This window comes from Sylvia atricapilla, chromosome 5 (assembly GCF_009819655.1).
Source record: "Sylvia atricapilla isolate bSylAtr1 chromosome 5, bSylAtr1.pri, whole genome shotgun sequence".
NCBI lineage: Eukaryota > Metazoa > Chordata > Aves > Passeriformes > Sylviidae > Sylvia > Sylvia atricapilla.
Window position 1 is genome coordinate 17558342 of NC_089144.1, and position 16032 is coordinate 17574373.

Consider the following 16032-nt stretch of genomic DNA (forward strand, 5'->3'; position numbering starts at 1 on the left):
TTTTTTTGTTTTTTCATTTCCTAACCATCTAGCCATTTCTTGACAGAAAAAAAGAGCTCTTCCTGCTAAGGTGCAAAGAGTTAATTAGTCATTAACCCCTAAAAGTTCAATCCCACAGCTTTTTGTACAGCAGCTACACAATTTAATTACCATCACTTTTATGTTTGCACTTATCAACACATGATCTGAATGTCTCCTCTTTAGTTCAGCTGGCCCTGTACTCTGCTGTGTAACCTTGGACAGAAAAACAATTACCACAGGAGAACATCAGTGGGCACCAGCAGAACCTCCAGACTGGGAAACTGGAGTATGGGACCACCCAGGCCTGCAAGGGCTTATTTTTTGATCCGAAGACAATCGTGGCTTGAATAGATGGGTCCAACCCACAAAGTCATTCAGGAACATTCATCTGAATTAATTAAATGCTTGAAATTTATGTTAGGGCACAGTAAACTTCTGCATGGCCAATTTTATTCAGAATTAATGTAGCCTTTGATTCCGAGTTAAATTGCACAGAAGAGTTTAATAAGAGGTAACTAATGGGTTTCAAAACTAAATTTAGATTCGTCTTCCTGGAGGCTATCAGGTCAGCTCCGGAGGGATGGGGGATAACAGAGATAAGAATCTGGGACAGAGAGGTTTTACAGGGAGTTTGTCAATGGGCTGCTGAAAAGGAGCAAAGAGGTACAATTTTTTAATTGCCCCTGCAGCCTTCATGTAAATCTTGAGAAGGGGTGATTCTTCCACATTTGTTATCTTTAACATGAGGAACAGCACTGCCTCCTGGCATGGAGCAAGGGGCTCCTTTGACCATCATCTGATTAATGGGAGAGCAGGAGCTCTCACACTTCCACCCACATCACATCCATTGCTGTTTTTTGTTTAGTTTTACTTTGGGTATAGCCTGACCTCCCAGTCTTTGCAGGAGGACACCTCCCCTCCTTTCTCCCTGCTCATTTTCCCAGCAGCAGCTCCTGGTTGTAGGTGCAGACATCTAAGGAGTGAAGCAGTGCCTGGGCATGAATCACTGCCTGCACATCCTGTCTCCTGAGGGAATGAGGATGGAAAGTACTGGCAGAAGTTTAGCTGACCTGGTGCAAACTCTTTTTAACAGGAAAAATAGCCTCAGACCTCAGTAAGGCATGGATTTGATTTGTAATAAGGAATTTAATGATGCCTCTTCCAGAGGATCTAGGATAGTAAAGAGGTGGGGGAGAAGGTAAGAGATACCTAAATAGGTTAGAAATTATTTTTAAAATCCCTGTTCAGCAGGAACTAGCTAAAACAGAGTATGATTTGCTAGCTAGACAGTATTGCTTAACAAGACACATGTGCACATTACTGCCATTAAGCAATCAATAAACCTGGGTGCAGGGCTACACATAGTTTATTGTTCCTCCCCTTGCTTTGCTCTGACTCAGCACTGAGTCTGTACAATTGGGCAGGTATTACCCAGGCAGCAGAGAATTTCTTGTGATAAAGAGTGGCGTAGGCAAAGGAAGAAAAAAAACCACCAAAAACAACCTCACAAGCAAATCAGGCATATTTTTTTTATCTGACTTTTTTTTTTCTCTTTTACTAGAACCTCTGACTGTGGTTTCTCTGCAGTCCAACTCTTCACACTATGGACTGCCTTTCAAGAACCCATATTAGCAGACGACTCCTCTTTCAGCGTGTTCACACCTGCACAATTACCATAAGTGGAAGAAATTTCCTCCATTCTACAGCAAACAATGGAAAGGATTGCATTTCTGTTTCTGCTCAAAACCAGAACACAGTTGCTTTCAAAGAAGGTTATGAAACTCCCTACATGTCAGTTCAGAAAAAGGCTGTGTCACACAAAGGTGACTGTGCTGTTGTTCCCCACAGCCAGTTAATGGAGCTGTGACAGTCCAGCTCTAGAGATCCCATTTTCTTCCTCAAACAGATTCTAAGCCATTCTAAGTGTGTCTTCCACATGTGTTAATCTCATTTAATTGAAGATATTAAGAAAACTCCCCTCTTGATGTGGTACCAAACACAAGTGCCCAGTGGGACTCCCCCTTCTCTGAAACATCCAAGGAAGGGTAGCTCAGCCTCCTCACCAATTTCACTGAACTAATTACTGTCTGAAATTAGGCACATGCTTAAATGCTTTGTCAGGCCCAGGCTCCTGGATTAACTGCAGACTCAGTCTCTCCCAGCACATCACTCGACAGCGAGCTCCTTCCCGCTCCGTCCCCATCCATCCAAGTCTTCGGGGAATGTTGCCATGGATTTCCACGGGACACAAGAGTCCATATTGGAAGAACCCTGTTAAGGTTGCTAGGCATAAATATTGACTTCACGGCTCTTCCGCCTTTTTTCTTTTTTGAGAACGGATTTGTTGGCCATGGCTGGAAAAATAGAATTATGGAGTGTGCATGATTCACTCTGGCACTCACACAAACATGCAGATCAGTTGGCTGGCAGCTCTGCTCCTCTGTTCGCAGAACATCGCTCCGAAAATGTGTCATTTCGTTTTGGCAGCAAGAGCATCCAAGCCCACAGACACAGAGATAAAACCTCCTACCTTCCATGTACTTCACATGGGAGTCACTGACCTTAGGCTGCACAGAATATTGGATTAATTCTCCCAGCAGCTTTTTAGTCCAGACACACAGAAGGACTGACAGAAGTTTTGGTTTCACACTAAGAGCCTGGCCCAGAAACCTGTCCTCTCACACCCACTCTCCTGGGTCTGCCGACACAAGAGAGGACAGGAAAGCAACTGCAGGTAGAACTGTTTATTCAAAAGTCTTTTCAATAAAAGTCTCTTCTGTTTCACAGCCAATAAATAGTGAGACAGATAATAAGCAGAGGTGAGAGGGGACCCAAAGCTTTTGGTCACTAGATTCGTATTTTCCTCACAAGTACTCCATGCTCAGACTTTTAATCCTGACTGCAAAAAATGCTCCTTTAAACATTATTTCAACACACACCATCATTCAAACTCTCTCCCATATTGATTCTGCCAGATGTCAATGTTTTGGCAGGACTGGCATGGGGGTTGAACCTTCACCAGAGATGCCTGAGGGTACAAAGTATATGGGACATTGTGGACATTGATCCTGGACATGCCAGCACAATCTCTGACTGTTCCAAAAAACCTGCTCACCACACACAGGGGCATGAGCAGCTCACCTGAGAGCTGGCAGACATTGCAGGGAATATATTTGGGATTTCCTACCAGATCTCAATTTGATATACAACTGAGGGAAGTCAAGAACAGTTGCTGCATTTCATAACACTTGGCAGAGGTCTGCCAGGAAGCACAGAGCTTGTCAAGAGGAAAACAAAACTCTGATGATTGAAGATAGGAAGAGAAAGTCCAGTGTAAGACAAGAGATCCTTCTCTGAAGGATCTCAAGGAGTTTGCCTGCATTTTATCCAGACAGGGTGTCTTTGGGACTTTCATCCCACCACAATTTAGGCACCCTCAAAAGACAATGCCAAACCAGACCAGGAGACTAGGATCAACACATGTGCATATTTCTATTTGCCTTGCATCCATCACCTGTGTCTCCACACCTTCCCCTAAGGGAACAGGGACCAACTGCTCCTGCCAGGCATCCTCTGTGCACATCCTCCAGATGAGGTGGTCCAGTGCATGGTACATTTAAGGCTGTGGCACCTCACAGCCCTGCAGGGAAGCCCAGGGCTCTGGGTCCCACCCATTCATTAGACAACACAAGAACTAGCCATTCCTGCTCACTACTAAGCTACAAGAAACAAAAGCAGGGGCACTTAGATGGAGCTTAGCAACAGCTGCTCAGGATCCATTCAACTGCTCTCAAATCTATTTTTACTGACAGCTTTTGAAACAGAGAATTCTTTGAACAGAGAAACAGGTTGATATCCCTTCTCCTCAACTGTAGGCAGAATTAAGTTTGTTATTTTCTAATTGTTTCCTTGGTGGCACATGCAAATTCAGTACTGCATCTGCAAGCAAGAATGTCTATTTTCAGAATAAAGACAATGACAGGCAAAGTTTGTATTGACAACAGCTACGTAGAAGACAACAGGGGATAAAAAAAGGGACATTCTCTTTTAAGGCCCTAAAGTGCATAGGACAAGAGATTGAGTAGATCTAACTGCATGAAATTAAGGAATTTCCTGCCCACTCACTCCCCTGCCCTTGCAGCTGGAATAGCAAAGGCCGGGTACTGCCTCCTGGTTTCTCAGGAAATTGTTTGCAGGGAACAGAAACGTTTCACAATGCAGAAGCAAGAAATAACCTAAATGATTTCTCTGCTCTAGTAGCTCAGGATCAAGGCTGATGCAAGTCAATTCTTACTGCACGTGGATATTGCCACTCTTAACACCCCACACGAGTACCAGGGGACAAACCCATCAGCATAAAGACTTTCAAGCTGTGGTTATTACCCACTATTGCCTGGTTACAGAGATGGCAATGGCTGAGTTTTATGACAGGTTCTCAATAACACTACACAGCAAGAAAACATGCTGCATTTGTCCCTGGGTTTTTTGCATTGTACTGACCCAAAGTGGACTCAGCAATAGGACGGCACTGCTACAAATAGTTGTAGCTGTTTGGAGCCCCATTTATGTCTCTCCACTGAAAAGGACCCCCTCTACCTACTGAGATGTCAGAATTTGCCCTTGAACCAACTCCTTTGACTTAGGCTGTCTGAGCTCTTCATCCAGCTAGGTCTTAGGATCCATTTTGTCATGTGGTGCCCAGATGATCAGCCATTAGCTCTGACCTGAACAAGTACTAGGACAAGAAATCCCACCTGGGACACAAATGCAGCAGGAATAAGAGTGACCCAGTCCAATGCAGAGTAGTTCTGTGTAACTGTGCTGCCTTTAACCCAGTAAGAAGAGAAGGTACTTTTAGAAGTTTAAAACATATACATGAACCTATCCTGAAGTAAGCAATCTTTTTCTATTTCCCAGAATGAAAGTCAAGGGTGATAAGTTCAGATCCAAATTTCTCAAGTCAGGTGAGATGAATCCCACCTTCAGGGCATAAGATGAGGAAGAGGTAAGGATCAAGCCTCTAATAACTACAATGAATTCATAGCAACTGTGTTCAAACCAAAGTAAGGACAAAACACATCCCCCTTCCAGAAGTACAGAGGTACCACTCATCGGCATGGCACAGGTTAACACCATCTCCTACAACAATCCACAGCAGGTCATCATTCTAGAGCAATTAGTAAACAGACTGTTTTAAGCATTTGAAAATTACAACCCTGCTCCTGGTCTCCTCAAAGCCTGTGGCACAACTGCTGACACTCCCAGTGAATAAAATCTTTCTATGGCATTGTAGACTTACTCTAGTCTAACTCCTTTCCCATTTTGCAGTTATCTGGCTGCATTAATATGAAAGGAAAAAAGAGCATTTCTCAAAACATTTTCAGCACCATTTAAATTTGCAGGATCTTGTCTGCCTGTGATGAGCTGAGCAACTTTTCAGTCACATTTGTCAATCATTTTTCCTCAAATGCAAGAGTCTAAGGGAAGCAAAGAGGCAGAAATGAAGGTCTGGTACTCACTTTCTCAGCACTGCAATTTCATTCTCTATGCTGCTTTCCTTTCCCTTCAGTGCCTTCTTGGGAATGCATTTCACTGCAAAGAGTTTTCCACTCGCTCTCTCTTCAGCCAAAACAACTTCGGAGAATGCACCCCTGAAAGAAGAGAAGAAAAACCCTGGTTTAAAGTGGGGCTTTTTCTTTGAAAGCTGTTAACTGAAACATAACCATTGAATATAGTTCTGGTGTCCTTTGGAAGCTGCTCTTGTTAAAAGAAATTACATTACAAACATCTTTCTTTGCCTTTACAAACATATGGAGACATTCACACTCATGCAAAACATTAAAGGCTTACCAAACACAACAATTTTAATAAAGAACCATAGTCCAGCAGAGATATGAGAAAAGCTTGAAAATTAGAAAATATCATTTCTGTACACAGGGGCATGGACCATAGTCTGGCTGCTGACTTGCTGGATGATGTACTTTTCCCCTTTCTGAGATTTTTGGAGGTTTAGTTCACAGAACTAAGTGACACACCAGTACTAGGAATGCTCCTGGTTCCTCAGTCACCACAAGAGGTCAGGGCCCCCAATCTGGTCCTCCCAGGGCTGCCCAGAGCTTCTCCTCACCATTGGATCAACCCTGCCCCAGACTGCATCGGAATTTCTCTATGTATACAGAGTTATTCCACAACACAAACTGATGTGTGTAACCACTAAAGCCAAATAATTGGATTAAATCACAAGTCCATTGAACACTGGCCTTAGCAGCAACCTCCCTACGGTTACCCCAGAGAGAGTTATACAAATAAAGAAACATCATCACAGCAGCCAGTCACTAATTGCCAAGAATGGGCAGTGCCTCTCCTACATTAGGTTATTTCATAACAGAGTATTATTTCTTGCACTGTCAGTGCTTCCTCCCAAGCCTTTGGACCTGAGCAAGAAGAGGCCAGGAAAATGTTTCAGTCAGTGCTATATACGCATTTTTTCGGTCCTAGACTTTTTGAGCATCATTTAGACTCTGCTACTCTGAGCAGATTTTGCAGTGGTACATTAGGACCATCCTTATATCCTGGAACTTGGTACTGGTTTAGCAGCAAGGTACTGGGCAAGAGAGAGCCTTGACCTGATGAGGAGCAGCAAATAATTGTTCAGCAAAACCTCCTCCTGACACACTCACTTTGTCCAAGAGAGATCAGATCCAAGGACTTGTCTAACCCAATGACAACTGAAGGATCAAGTTGAGCAACCTTGCCTACTAGAAGCTGTCCCCTGCCCATGGCAGGGGCTTGGAACTGTATGATCCTTAAAGTTCCTGGCAACCCAAATCATTCTTTGATTCTGTGATCCACCAGCAGAAGGTCTGTGTTTTATTTATAAGAAATAAAAAGTCTTTCCTTTATTATTTCCCCTCATCAGCAGACTATTCTACTCTCCTACATAGCTCACTCTGGTAAATACTCAGGAGGGTGCTGAGCAAACCCAACCATCTTCCAGCCCACTCTTAAAAGGTTAATGTTTGGTCACAGCCTCATCTGGCTATCACCAACTTTCTCTGCCTTTCATTCCCCACAACTGCTGCTTATCTAGATGTTTTGTGGATAAGCAAAGTATTTCCTTCCTTGGACAGGCTCCTCCTTTTTAAGCCATGCACTTGGATGACACAACCAGGCTGCTGTGACCTCACCAACAGCTCCTGAGTTGCAAAACAGCCACATGAATCATTATGTGGATAAGCAAAAGGAAGACGCTGCTGCTCTGGAAACAAAATACCTGTTTACCCAGAAATGCTTTTGTAGCCAGCAGATAGGGAAAGAGGGATGGGAAGTCGATGAAAAAAGACTTTTGCATGCTGTTATACAGCAGATGTTTGACAGCTTGTCCACATGGGGCAGCGGTCCTCTGAACCAAGAAATGTTTTGCCTCATTTTTTGCCTCTGAACCAAGAAATGTTTTGTCACTTGGAGCAGCAGAAGGATTCCCTCTTCTCTGCTTTGTGTATAATTCACCACAGCATGTCCGAGCATCACAGGCTCCAATTTAGGGTGCACACAACTGATCCAAATGGTTTGCACAAATAAGCCACCCAGAGTGTTTTTAATTGTGTTCTTCGCTTTCCTGTTACCGACAGCCCTAGCCATTCAATTTACCAAATAAGGTTTTCATCCTGACCCCAATGCTTGGGACAGCCAGACCAGAACTGCAATAAAGCCCTCTGGCTGGAAAGCCCTAAGACCTCTTGGTGCTTTACCAGCTTTGGTTGAAGACCAGAGGGCTGAGAAACTCACAGGGCTGCTCCCAGCTGTATTTCACAAACCCCATAAGTCCCATCTGCTTAAGCCTTCAGCACTGCACTTTGCTCCAGCTGTGCCTTGAACAGGCTCCTTGCCTTCAGTTAAATGGTGTTAGAAGCTGCAATATTCTCACCAGTCGTTTACTGATCACACAGCTTTCCCAGTGTTTACAGTATCATAAAAATACAGGGAGCTACCATTCCAATCTGCACTTCATTGCGGATCTCAAACAACAAAATAGTGGAAATACCTTTATTTTCCCTCTACACAATATAATTAACTTTGTGAAGCACCTCTTTCTCAGCTGGCTCCATCATTTCACTGGATTTCTTCCTCCACTTATCAGGACAGACATGGTTTCCCTGGTTGGAATGAGCCTCTGTGAATTTAAATGAGGTTTTTTTGTGGAGCTCTGCAATACTCATGAAACCCAATTCCCTATCTCCTTAACAACCTTCCTCATTATAGCATGAAATAACCTGAAGCATTTGGTCCCAGCGTCAATCCCGGGCACAGACAGGGTGCTCTTTTACATTGATTTTTGTATGAGGCCACGGCATGAAATGGCTAATGCTGGGAAGAGTTCCTGGGCAATGGGAGGGGGAGAGCTGGGATGGATGTGCTGGGAAGGCAGGAGAGAGATGTGAGGAGGCAGAAGTGAGGCAGTCTGCACTATATCCTGTGTGCTGTATGTGCTGCCGTGCTCACAGAGCAAGGGAGGGGGGCAAAGCAACAAGTCAGTGCACAAAAGAAAGAGAAGTGAAGTGCTGGAAGGAAAAAGAAGGCAGGGAACAGATGCAGAGAGGGATCACAGTGTTAAACAGACTCTCAGCAATATCAGGGCAAGAAGAAAGAAAGGGTAGGAGGGAGCACCAGCAAGGGAGGGGCAGCAAAGATACTCCTGGAGTCTGTTGGAGTCAGGGAAGAGTCAAAAATAATACTGAATAGATGGGCAAGCAATTATAATTTCAAACATGGAGCTGAATTCATCCACCCTTAATGACACAGTCCAGCCTCCACTAAACCCCTCTTGACTCAGGCATGAATAGGTAAATATCAGAGAAAAAGTCAGAAAGACAAAGCTGCTCATTTTCTTGCTAACAGGAATATATCCTACAGCAAATCTCTACTGCCTCAAGAAAGTACTCCAGAACTACCAGCTCAGCAGGCTTGCTAAAGATTTTTTTCTCCCCAAAAGGAATTAATATTACAGTTAAAATCATGATATTAATGAATAAAGCAATTTATCTCTAAAAATTAAAATTCTTTATTGAGGTTTAAAGTATAGTTGTGTACAAAGTTTTAGAAAGAAGTTTGGGGTAGGAAAACGTTGCATCTTACACCATCAACATGACAGGACTTTTATGAAAAGGCCATGGCTTTCATTAACCATCATCAAGTAGTGTTGCATGATAAAAAGGAAGAAAACTAAATATCACACTGTGATATATACATTTTTTTAATTGGGAAAAGATATTAACTAGTTAAAAATTATGATTGCAAATGTGTCTGCAATGGTTGGGATGCACCATTCCCTTCAGCTGGGAAGGAGGTTATTGCAACCTTTCCAACAGGCCCAGGGACAAAGTCTTCACCTCTCTGAAGAGGAGCTTCTAAATCCTTCAGGAATTTTCCCTGTCCTGCCTGCAGATGATAGCAAACAAGTAAAAAAAAGTCTCATGGCTTTGAGGAAGTAGGACAGTGGTGGAAATGGGTAACAAGAAACTTCTGCAAAATGAAACCCTTTTTAGCTGCCAAAATCCGTGTGCGGCAACAACCTATTTTTGAAAGTTTTGACCATATTATAATTTACCCTGGAGGGGTTTGCTCTTTTCAAACTTCTAATTAAGGCACGGAATAATTTTATGATTTAGGTAATTTCCATATGAATTAGGAACAACATAAGAAAAAAAAAAGAGGTTAAAGGACTTGATGAATGACATTGAGATAATGGGAAATTCTAGAAGGTGCTTGAGATGTTTTGACTCCTCATCCCTTTGCAAACACCTGGACTATGCAGTATCCTATGAGATGCCAATCTTTTGGAGTTTGGATTTATTTAAATTATTTCTCATGCATCATTTTTCTTCTATATAGATTTAAAGATTAGAATTTCAAGATGAACATTGAAATATGAACATTATTCATGCCCAAACTGGATTTTCTATGAGACAGCAGCGACTGCAAGGCTAGGCTATCCTGCAGATCAAAGCAAAATAAAGAACAAGTAAGTTTTTCCTTCTTCTGTTGGAGGTATAATTTAATATGAACATTTAATTTCTGAAATACAGTGAACAGCATATACTGTGACAGTAAATCTGTCCTCATTCAACAAAAAAATTGCTGTGACAAAAATACTGACAAAATGAAGACAAAGCTGATGGAGGGATAAAACCTCATTTTTTCCATTCAACCTCCATGTTGAACAGTTTTCCACTGCATTAGCAGGTGCTCTGTCACACTAAGTCAACAGACATAGCCAGGAAACAGATTTCACATCTTCAGGCTGCATATAGCTAATGTTCTTAATTATGATACAATTGGCTTCCCATGTGTACTTTGCCCTGGCCAAACCAGGGAAAAAAAAAAAAAAACCACCAAAAAAACCCCAACACTCAACATCTGAAAAATATACCATGTCTTTCCACCCTGAGACAGGAGACTGACTGAATCAAAGGGAGACCAACCAAATTAAAGGTCATTTTCATGGTGTGGCTTTGGCAACCATACTCAAATTCTGCTCCTTGACTCTCCAAAGAAAGGTGACTTTGGACTGCACCACAATCAGAGGGGAAAAAAAGTCTCTGTTAGCATTCTCACAGCTTCTTCCATGGGCCTCAAGGAGTTAACTGTGGGATGAGCTCAGGCTCTGAGACCAGGGAGATTCTGGTCCCACAGACCACTTTTCTACTGGGCCACTTTTCTGCACAATTCGTGTTCTCTCTTTTGGATTTTCTTAAAATTTTCTACTCAGTTGTTTTTGTAAACACCTCCTCACTCTCCTCACACATCATCCAGGTGCATCCCAACACAATTTTCATTCCAAAGTCATGTCCATCAGTGTTCTGACAGCTGCATGAAAATGAATTTACAATTTAACTTTCAATAGCTTGGTGATGTCTGAATGCAAAGTTAACAACACCGAATGTGGAGAGGGTTTTTAGTCAGCCAAGAAGAAAGGAAAAGGACTTTGGGACTGTGCTACACATGGTACAGAAACCGAATTCCCTACATATTCCCAAGAACTGAATATAAATTAATGGGAAAAATTAACTAATCTGGTTGCAGCCATCTATGCTTTAGAGCACAAATACTTCTAGCTATTTTCATTCATCAAAAACACAGTTCCAACCCTGCAGCCCCTTCTATGGCAATGCTTCCTCTGCCTGGGCAAGAGCACAACAACTGGGATCACTGTATTAACACCGGTATTTTTAGCCTCCCTACTCATTTAATTTCCACTAGGCCTCCCAGCCACAACTGAAAATGCTGTTTCCTGCCTTGGGGCCTCATGAGTGCCTGCTCTAACACCAGACATGGCCCTGCCCTGGGCTGTGTCTGACCCTGGTTCCCCTCTCCAGGCTGATCCCAATCCCTGCCCACAGCAATGATCCCATGGAAGTCCTTGATGCCACAGGCTGGGGCTGCTGTTAACCCTTTACAGATGATGAACAGCACTTCCCACTGTGCCAAAATGCTGCTGCCATAGCCTGATGGACACTCCAACAACGGCAAAAGGCACAGATACTCTTTGCTGGGTGTTCCTGCAGCAAGAATCTCCTTTCTGGAGCACTGACACCCTTCTGTGTGCCCTGAGCCATTGCCCCATTCCCTCAGCATTTTGTCCAAGTTAGGAGGTATCTTGAAAGCACTGTGAGTTTGCAATGAGCAGTCACAGCCTGAAAGGACCCTGGCAGTCACCATGCCTAGGGATGGGCAGCACATCCCCAAGTCTAGACTTTTACTTCCAGTCATTCTGCTGCTTCCCCTTTAACCAAATGTTTGGGAGAAAGTAATATCATCAATAATACTCCATCAATACCCAGATCTCTGCTGGGGCTTATAGCCATGACCATAACAGAGCCACCCAACACTATCACACCCCAGGCAGAGCTTCTTCATTCACCTCCTTATAAACCAGTTTGGTTTCCATTTACCATTTCAGTCTGCAACAGAATGAGCAGCACAGAGCTTTGATCTTGTGCCGCCACCAAGAGTTTTCCTATTTGTTTGGATTTAACTTCTATTTTTGGGGGGTACTATTACCTACAGTTACGACTGCTTAGTGTTTTGACAGTTTTTGTCACCAGAGTCAGCTGCAAGAATTTGAATGCCCGTTTGAGGCTTATAATTTCTTCTAGTTTAGCTGCTCAATATTTAATAATCTCAGGGGGGAAAAAAAAGAGCCCACCCACTAAAAGAACTAGGATTAAGATCGGAAATCCATGCTAGCTACTTATAGGAAAGCTACTTAGAGGAAGGAGACTTCTATGAAGCCAGAAAACACCAATTTAAAGTTGCACACCATAAAGCATGAATTTATGACAGTATAGGCAAGTGGTTTCCTTCACAAGCCTGGACTCCTTTCACCAGAAGGCAACAACCCCCCTAGAGGGCAACAACCATTTTCACTCAAGGAAAACATCCCTGGAAATGATGTAGCTGGAGTTAGTTCTTTACTCCGGGATGAATTCCAAGGTCACAGCAGGGCATAGCACACACCACCAGCACCTCTTGTCACTCCAACTCACACACCAGCAGAGTGAAGACACCAAAATACACAATCAAGACTTCCAGGAAAGAAAAGCCATCCGGTGCAGAGCAGATTGAGGCATGCAGGCTTCAGTGCCATAAAACTTGGGTTCAAAGATGGATGAACCACACAAAGCACAGAAATTAAACCAAAAAAGAAAGTTTCTGAAGAACCTCTTCACTTTCTGAGATGAACTAATTTGTTTGAGCTGCCTGGTGTATGCTAATTTAATAGGATGCCATGCAGTCTGTTCTAAGACAGTGATGCATAGATGCTAAAAAGGGAAACTGGCCCAGCTCAGATCCCCAGTCATGTTTGTTATTACTGTCATCTTCTTTCCTGAACTGTTTGCTCCTTTCTGATCAATCCTGACCCCTATTAGAAAGGGAAGTATTGTCTTTAAAGGCCTATTACACTTACATTACATCCTCTGTGGCAGTCACAGTAAAGCTATCAAGAAAAACATACAATTTTCTGTGCTGAGATCTTCCTTCCATTATACACTTCACAAATGAGCTGTTAAGCAGGTTTTTTTCCCCACTGAGGATCACTTTCTTTCCAAAGTGAATATTTGAGTACCGTTTTTCCCACTTTCATCTTATGAGTCAAAAGGAGCTCATCACCTCCCAGGATTTATCTGATGGCAGCATTCTCACAAGAAAATAACCTTTTTTCTTCTAATAATGACCTCAAAACTTTCTAGAGGCATAAGTAATCTCCATAATTTTTTTTTTCAAAGCATTTCCCTGTTCTAAAACTCTGACATATGCAGGGTCTGTTATTCCTGGAGATCTTATCTGGCCATATAAAGTAGATTACAGCAATTTGAAAAAGCCTGGTTCTTCTTCTTCTTTCTCCACATGGAAACTCAAGAAAATACCCGGCCCACTGTGGCATTCTCCAAGAGGTTGATTCAATTCTGGAACAAGTAGATGATATGGTAGCAAAGCAAAGCAAGGCAGATAGTGCAGTTTTGCTTCCAGCAACTCCTACATTCCTTCTACAGAGGTCTGTAGTGAAGGTGGAACTATCCTAAAGATCAAATAATTTTTCAGTTGTGACTAATCCTAATGAGGGCTAATGGGAAATTGTTATTTAGTCTAAAGGTGTCTGGAACTTCACAAATCCAGGATGCAAAAGTCTGCCCAGCACCTCATTCATTCAAGTGGCATTTCTATCTCTACAAAACAGAGCCACAGTGTCAGTTCTGGTAGCCTTCCCCAGTGATCAGAGGCCAAGGATTGTATCCATTGAGCTGTGATTTTCAAACACCAACCCTGCCTTTGATGAACTACACTGCCCATTCCACAGGTGAGGGACTTGAGGAACAGGAACTCCATGGACTGATGTGGCACCTGGTTTTTTGGTGAAGATGGCAGCATTAACAGCTGGACTCAGTGGTCTTGGAGGTCTTTCCCAACTTTAACAACTCTATGATTCTTATTTAATTTAATTACTTAAAAACTGTGAGCTATGCATCATCTAAAAGTGCATATTCCTGTTGTACTTTGAAAAGCATCTCTAGCAGATGCTTACATCCTACCCAAAATTAATGACAGCACACTGTGTGTAGGATCCTTAAACCCTGTCAGCCAAAAGCCCCCTGCTCCATTTGCTGCACACCTTTAGTCACAGAGATCACCTGAGATGCTCAGACATTAGTGCAGATGATCACAGCATGGTTCCTGCCTGTTCTAAGGGCAAATTTAGATTAGATAACAGCACCATAAAACCAGTGCACATCTCCTAGCATCTGCCTTTTCCACTTTAATCCTTCAGATCCAATGTAGAGCCCCAGTCAGGAAGCACCTCCATGAATGTGATGAGCAGACACCGAAAGAGGAGGCCACAAGGTTCAGAGCTGTGACAAGCACAGCTGCACAACCCCCATTGTCTAAGAGCCCTTCTGTGCCTCTGTTTAACTCTAATTGGCTTGTTCTCATCCTGTTGTCTCAACCAGTCCTGCATATCCATTTTAAATATCTGGAATGAAAATGACGTGCATTTTGTATCCTTGCCACTCCAAGTTGCAGATTAGAATTATGAGGGGAAAAAAAAATGAGAGAGAGAAAGAGTATTCAGCATGGTGGGATACAAATTAATTGTTTTACAGCTCAGAACTTAGCTCTGTTAAGAAAAGGAACTGCAGGATATTCAGAGCTCCATCTGCATCTTTACTCCCCATGGCCACTTCTCAAAGCACACACAAAGGAGGAGCGTTTGCTTTTCTACTCCCCAGCCTCTTCACTCATGTATCCACATGCGGCTTCATGTCTGAGCTGAAGAACATTAAGGAACTCAGCAAACTGGTTTGCCTAGCAACTGGCAAGTTTGAAAATAAACACTGGCAAAGAATATTTTGGTCGAACTGTACACAAAGTTACCAGGGCCTTTGCAACTCACAGATACTTCTGCAAAAAGAATTGCCACACACTTTCCACATGTGCCACCCTCGGTCAGTCTCATGAAAACTCAGTGCAAAAAGGAGGTTTCCTTCAGCTTCTGCTGATGAGGAATTTCTCCGTGGCTCTGTTTTTATGGTGTTGTGTTGAGATTACTGAGGTTATTTGCCAAACAGATTCAGCACCAGCACACCTCTCCTCCCGTGAAGTCATTGCCACGATCCTGCACACTGCTCTGAAGGCACATCTTTTGATGTCATGGGGTTAGACAGGGATTGGAAGAAATGAAACTCCCCAGGGAGATGTGAGGAACCAGAAGCTGTTCCATCCAAATCCCGCCCAGCCTAAGCACGGATCCAGGGGAAGCAGGGAGCCAACGAGGCCTGGCAACAGTGATCCTCTGAGCCCTTCCCATGCTTTCAGCAGCAGAGAAGGGCAGTGACCCCTGCAGAAATCCCTACCCTGAGGATGGGAGCCATCCCTGCCTTCTGATGCCTTGCCCATGTGATGTTAGAAGACAGGGAAGGAGGGAATGAGCCCTTTCTGCCTGGCAGAGCTGCTCGAGAGCAGCTGAGCATGTCAGAGAATCACAACAGAGAAAAGGTGCTGGTGTTTCCTGCATTTCATCTGAAAGAAGGACACACCTCCCCACCCAAAGAGGTCAGTCTGGTCCATGGATGCAACAGGCTGAAATGCTCCATGAAGACACCAGCAGTGAGACAGACACTGGGATCTCTGCCACACTCTTCATAAGGTCTTCAGATTCCTACTTTAATAGCAACTGGTTTAGACTTCAGAGAGAAGCGTCCTTATGTATTTGCCAAATTTGCCATTAAAGAGAAGGAGATTAAAGTCCTACAGATTTCCCAGAGCAAGCTGCTGCTTCTAAGCTTCACCTGCCTCACCAGAGTCATGACAGACTAGGACTGCCCATAGCTCCAGCACACAGTAAAACACGTGCAGAGCCAAGCTACTCCTCCCTCAGCCTTGCCCTGCCATGCTCCAGGGAGCAACAACACAGGGGGAACCACCTCAGTGCCTCAACCAGCTCACAAACACCAC

The 16032-nt window shown here is 43.4% G+C and overlaps 1 protein-coding gene across 3 annotated transcripts in view; it reads right to left on the reverse strand.

Moving 5' to 3' along the window:
* The window catches only part of CAMK1D (calcium/calmodulin dependent protein kinase ID), a 208593-nt gene that overhangs the window by 113450 nt on the left and 79111 nt on the right, over nt 1-16032 (reverse strand). For 2 of the 3 annotated variants that reach the window (XM_066318814.1, XM_066318813.1), the window contains exon 2: nt 5541-5672. The exons of the other annotated variant lie outside the window; for it this stretch is intronic. In XM_066318814.1, the coding sequence (XP_066174911.1) occupies nt 5541-5672 (132 nt within the window). The remainder of the gene's footprint in view (nt 1-5540; nt 5673-16032) is intronic. 3 annotated transcript variants of the gene reach the window in all.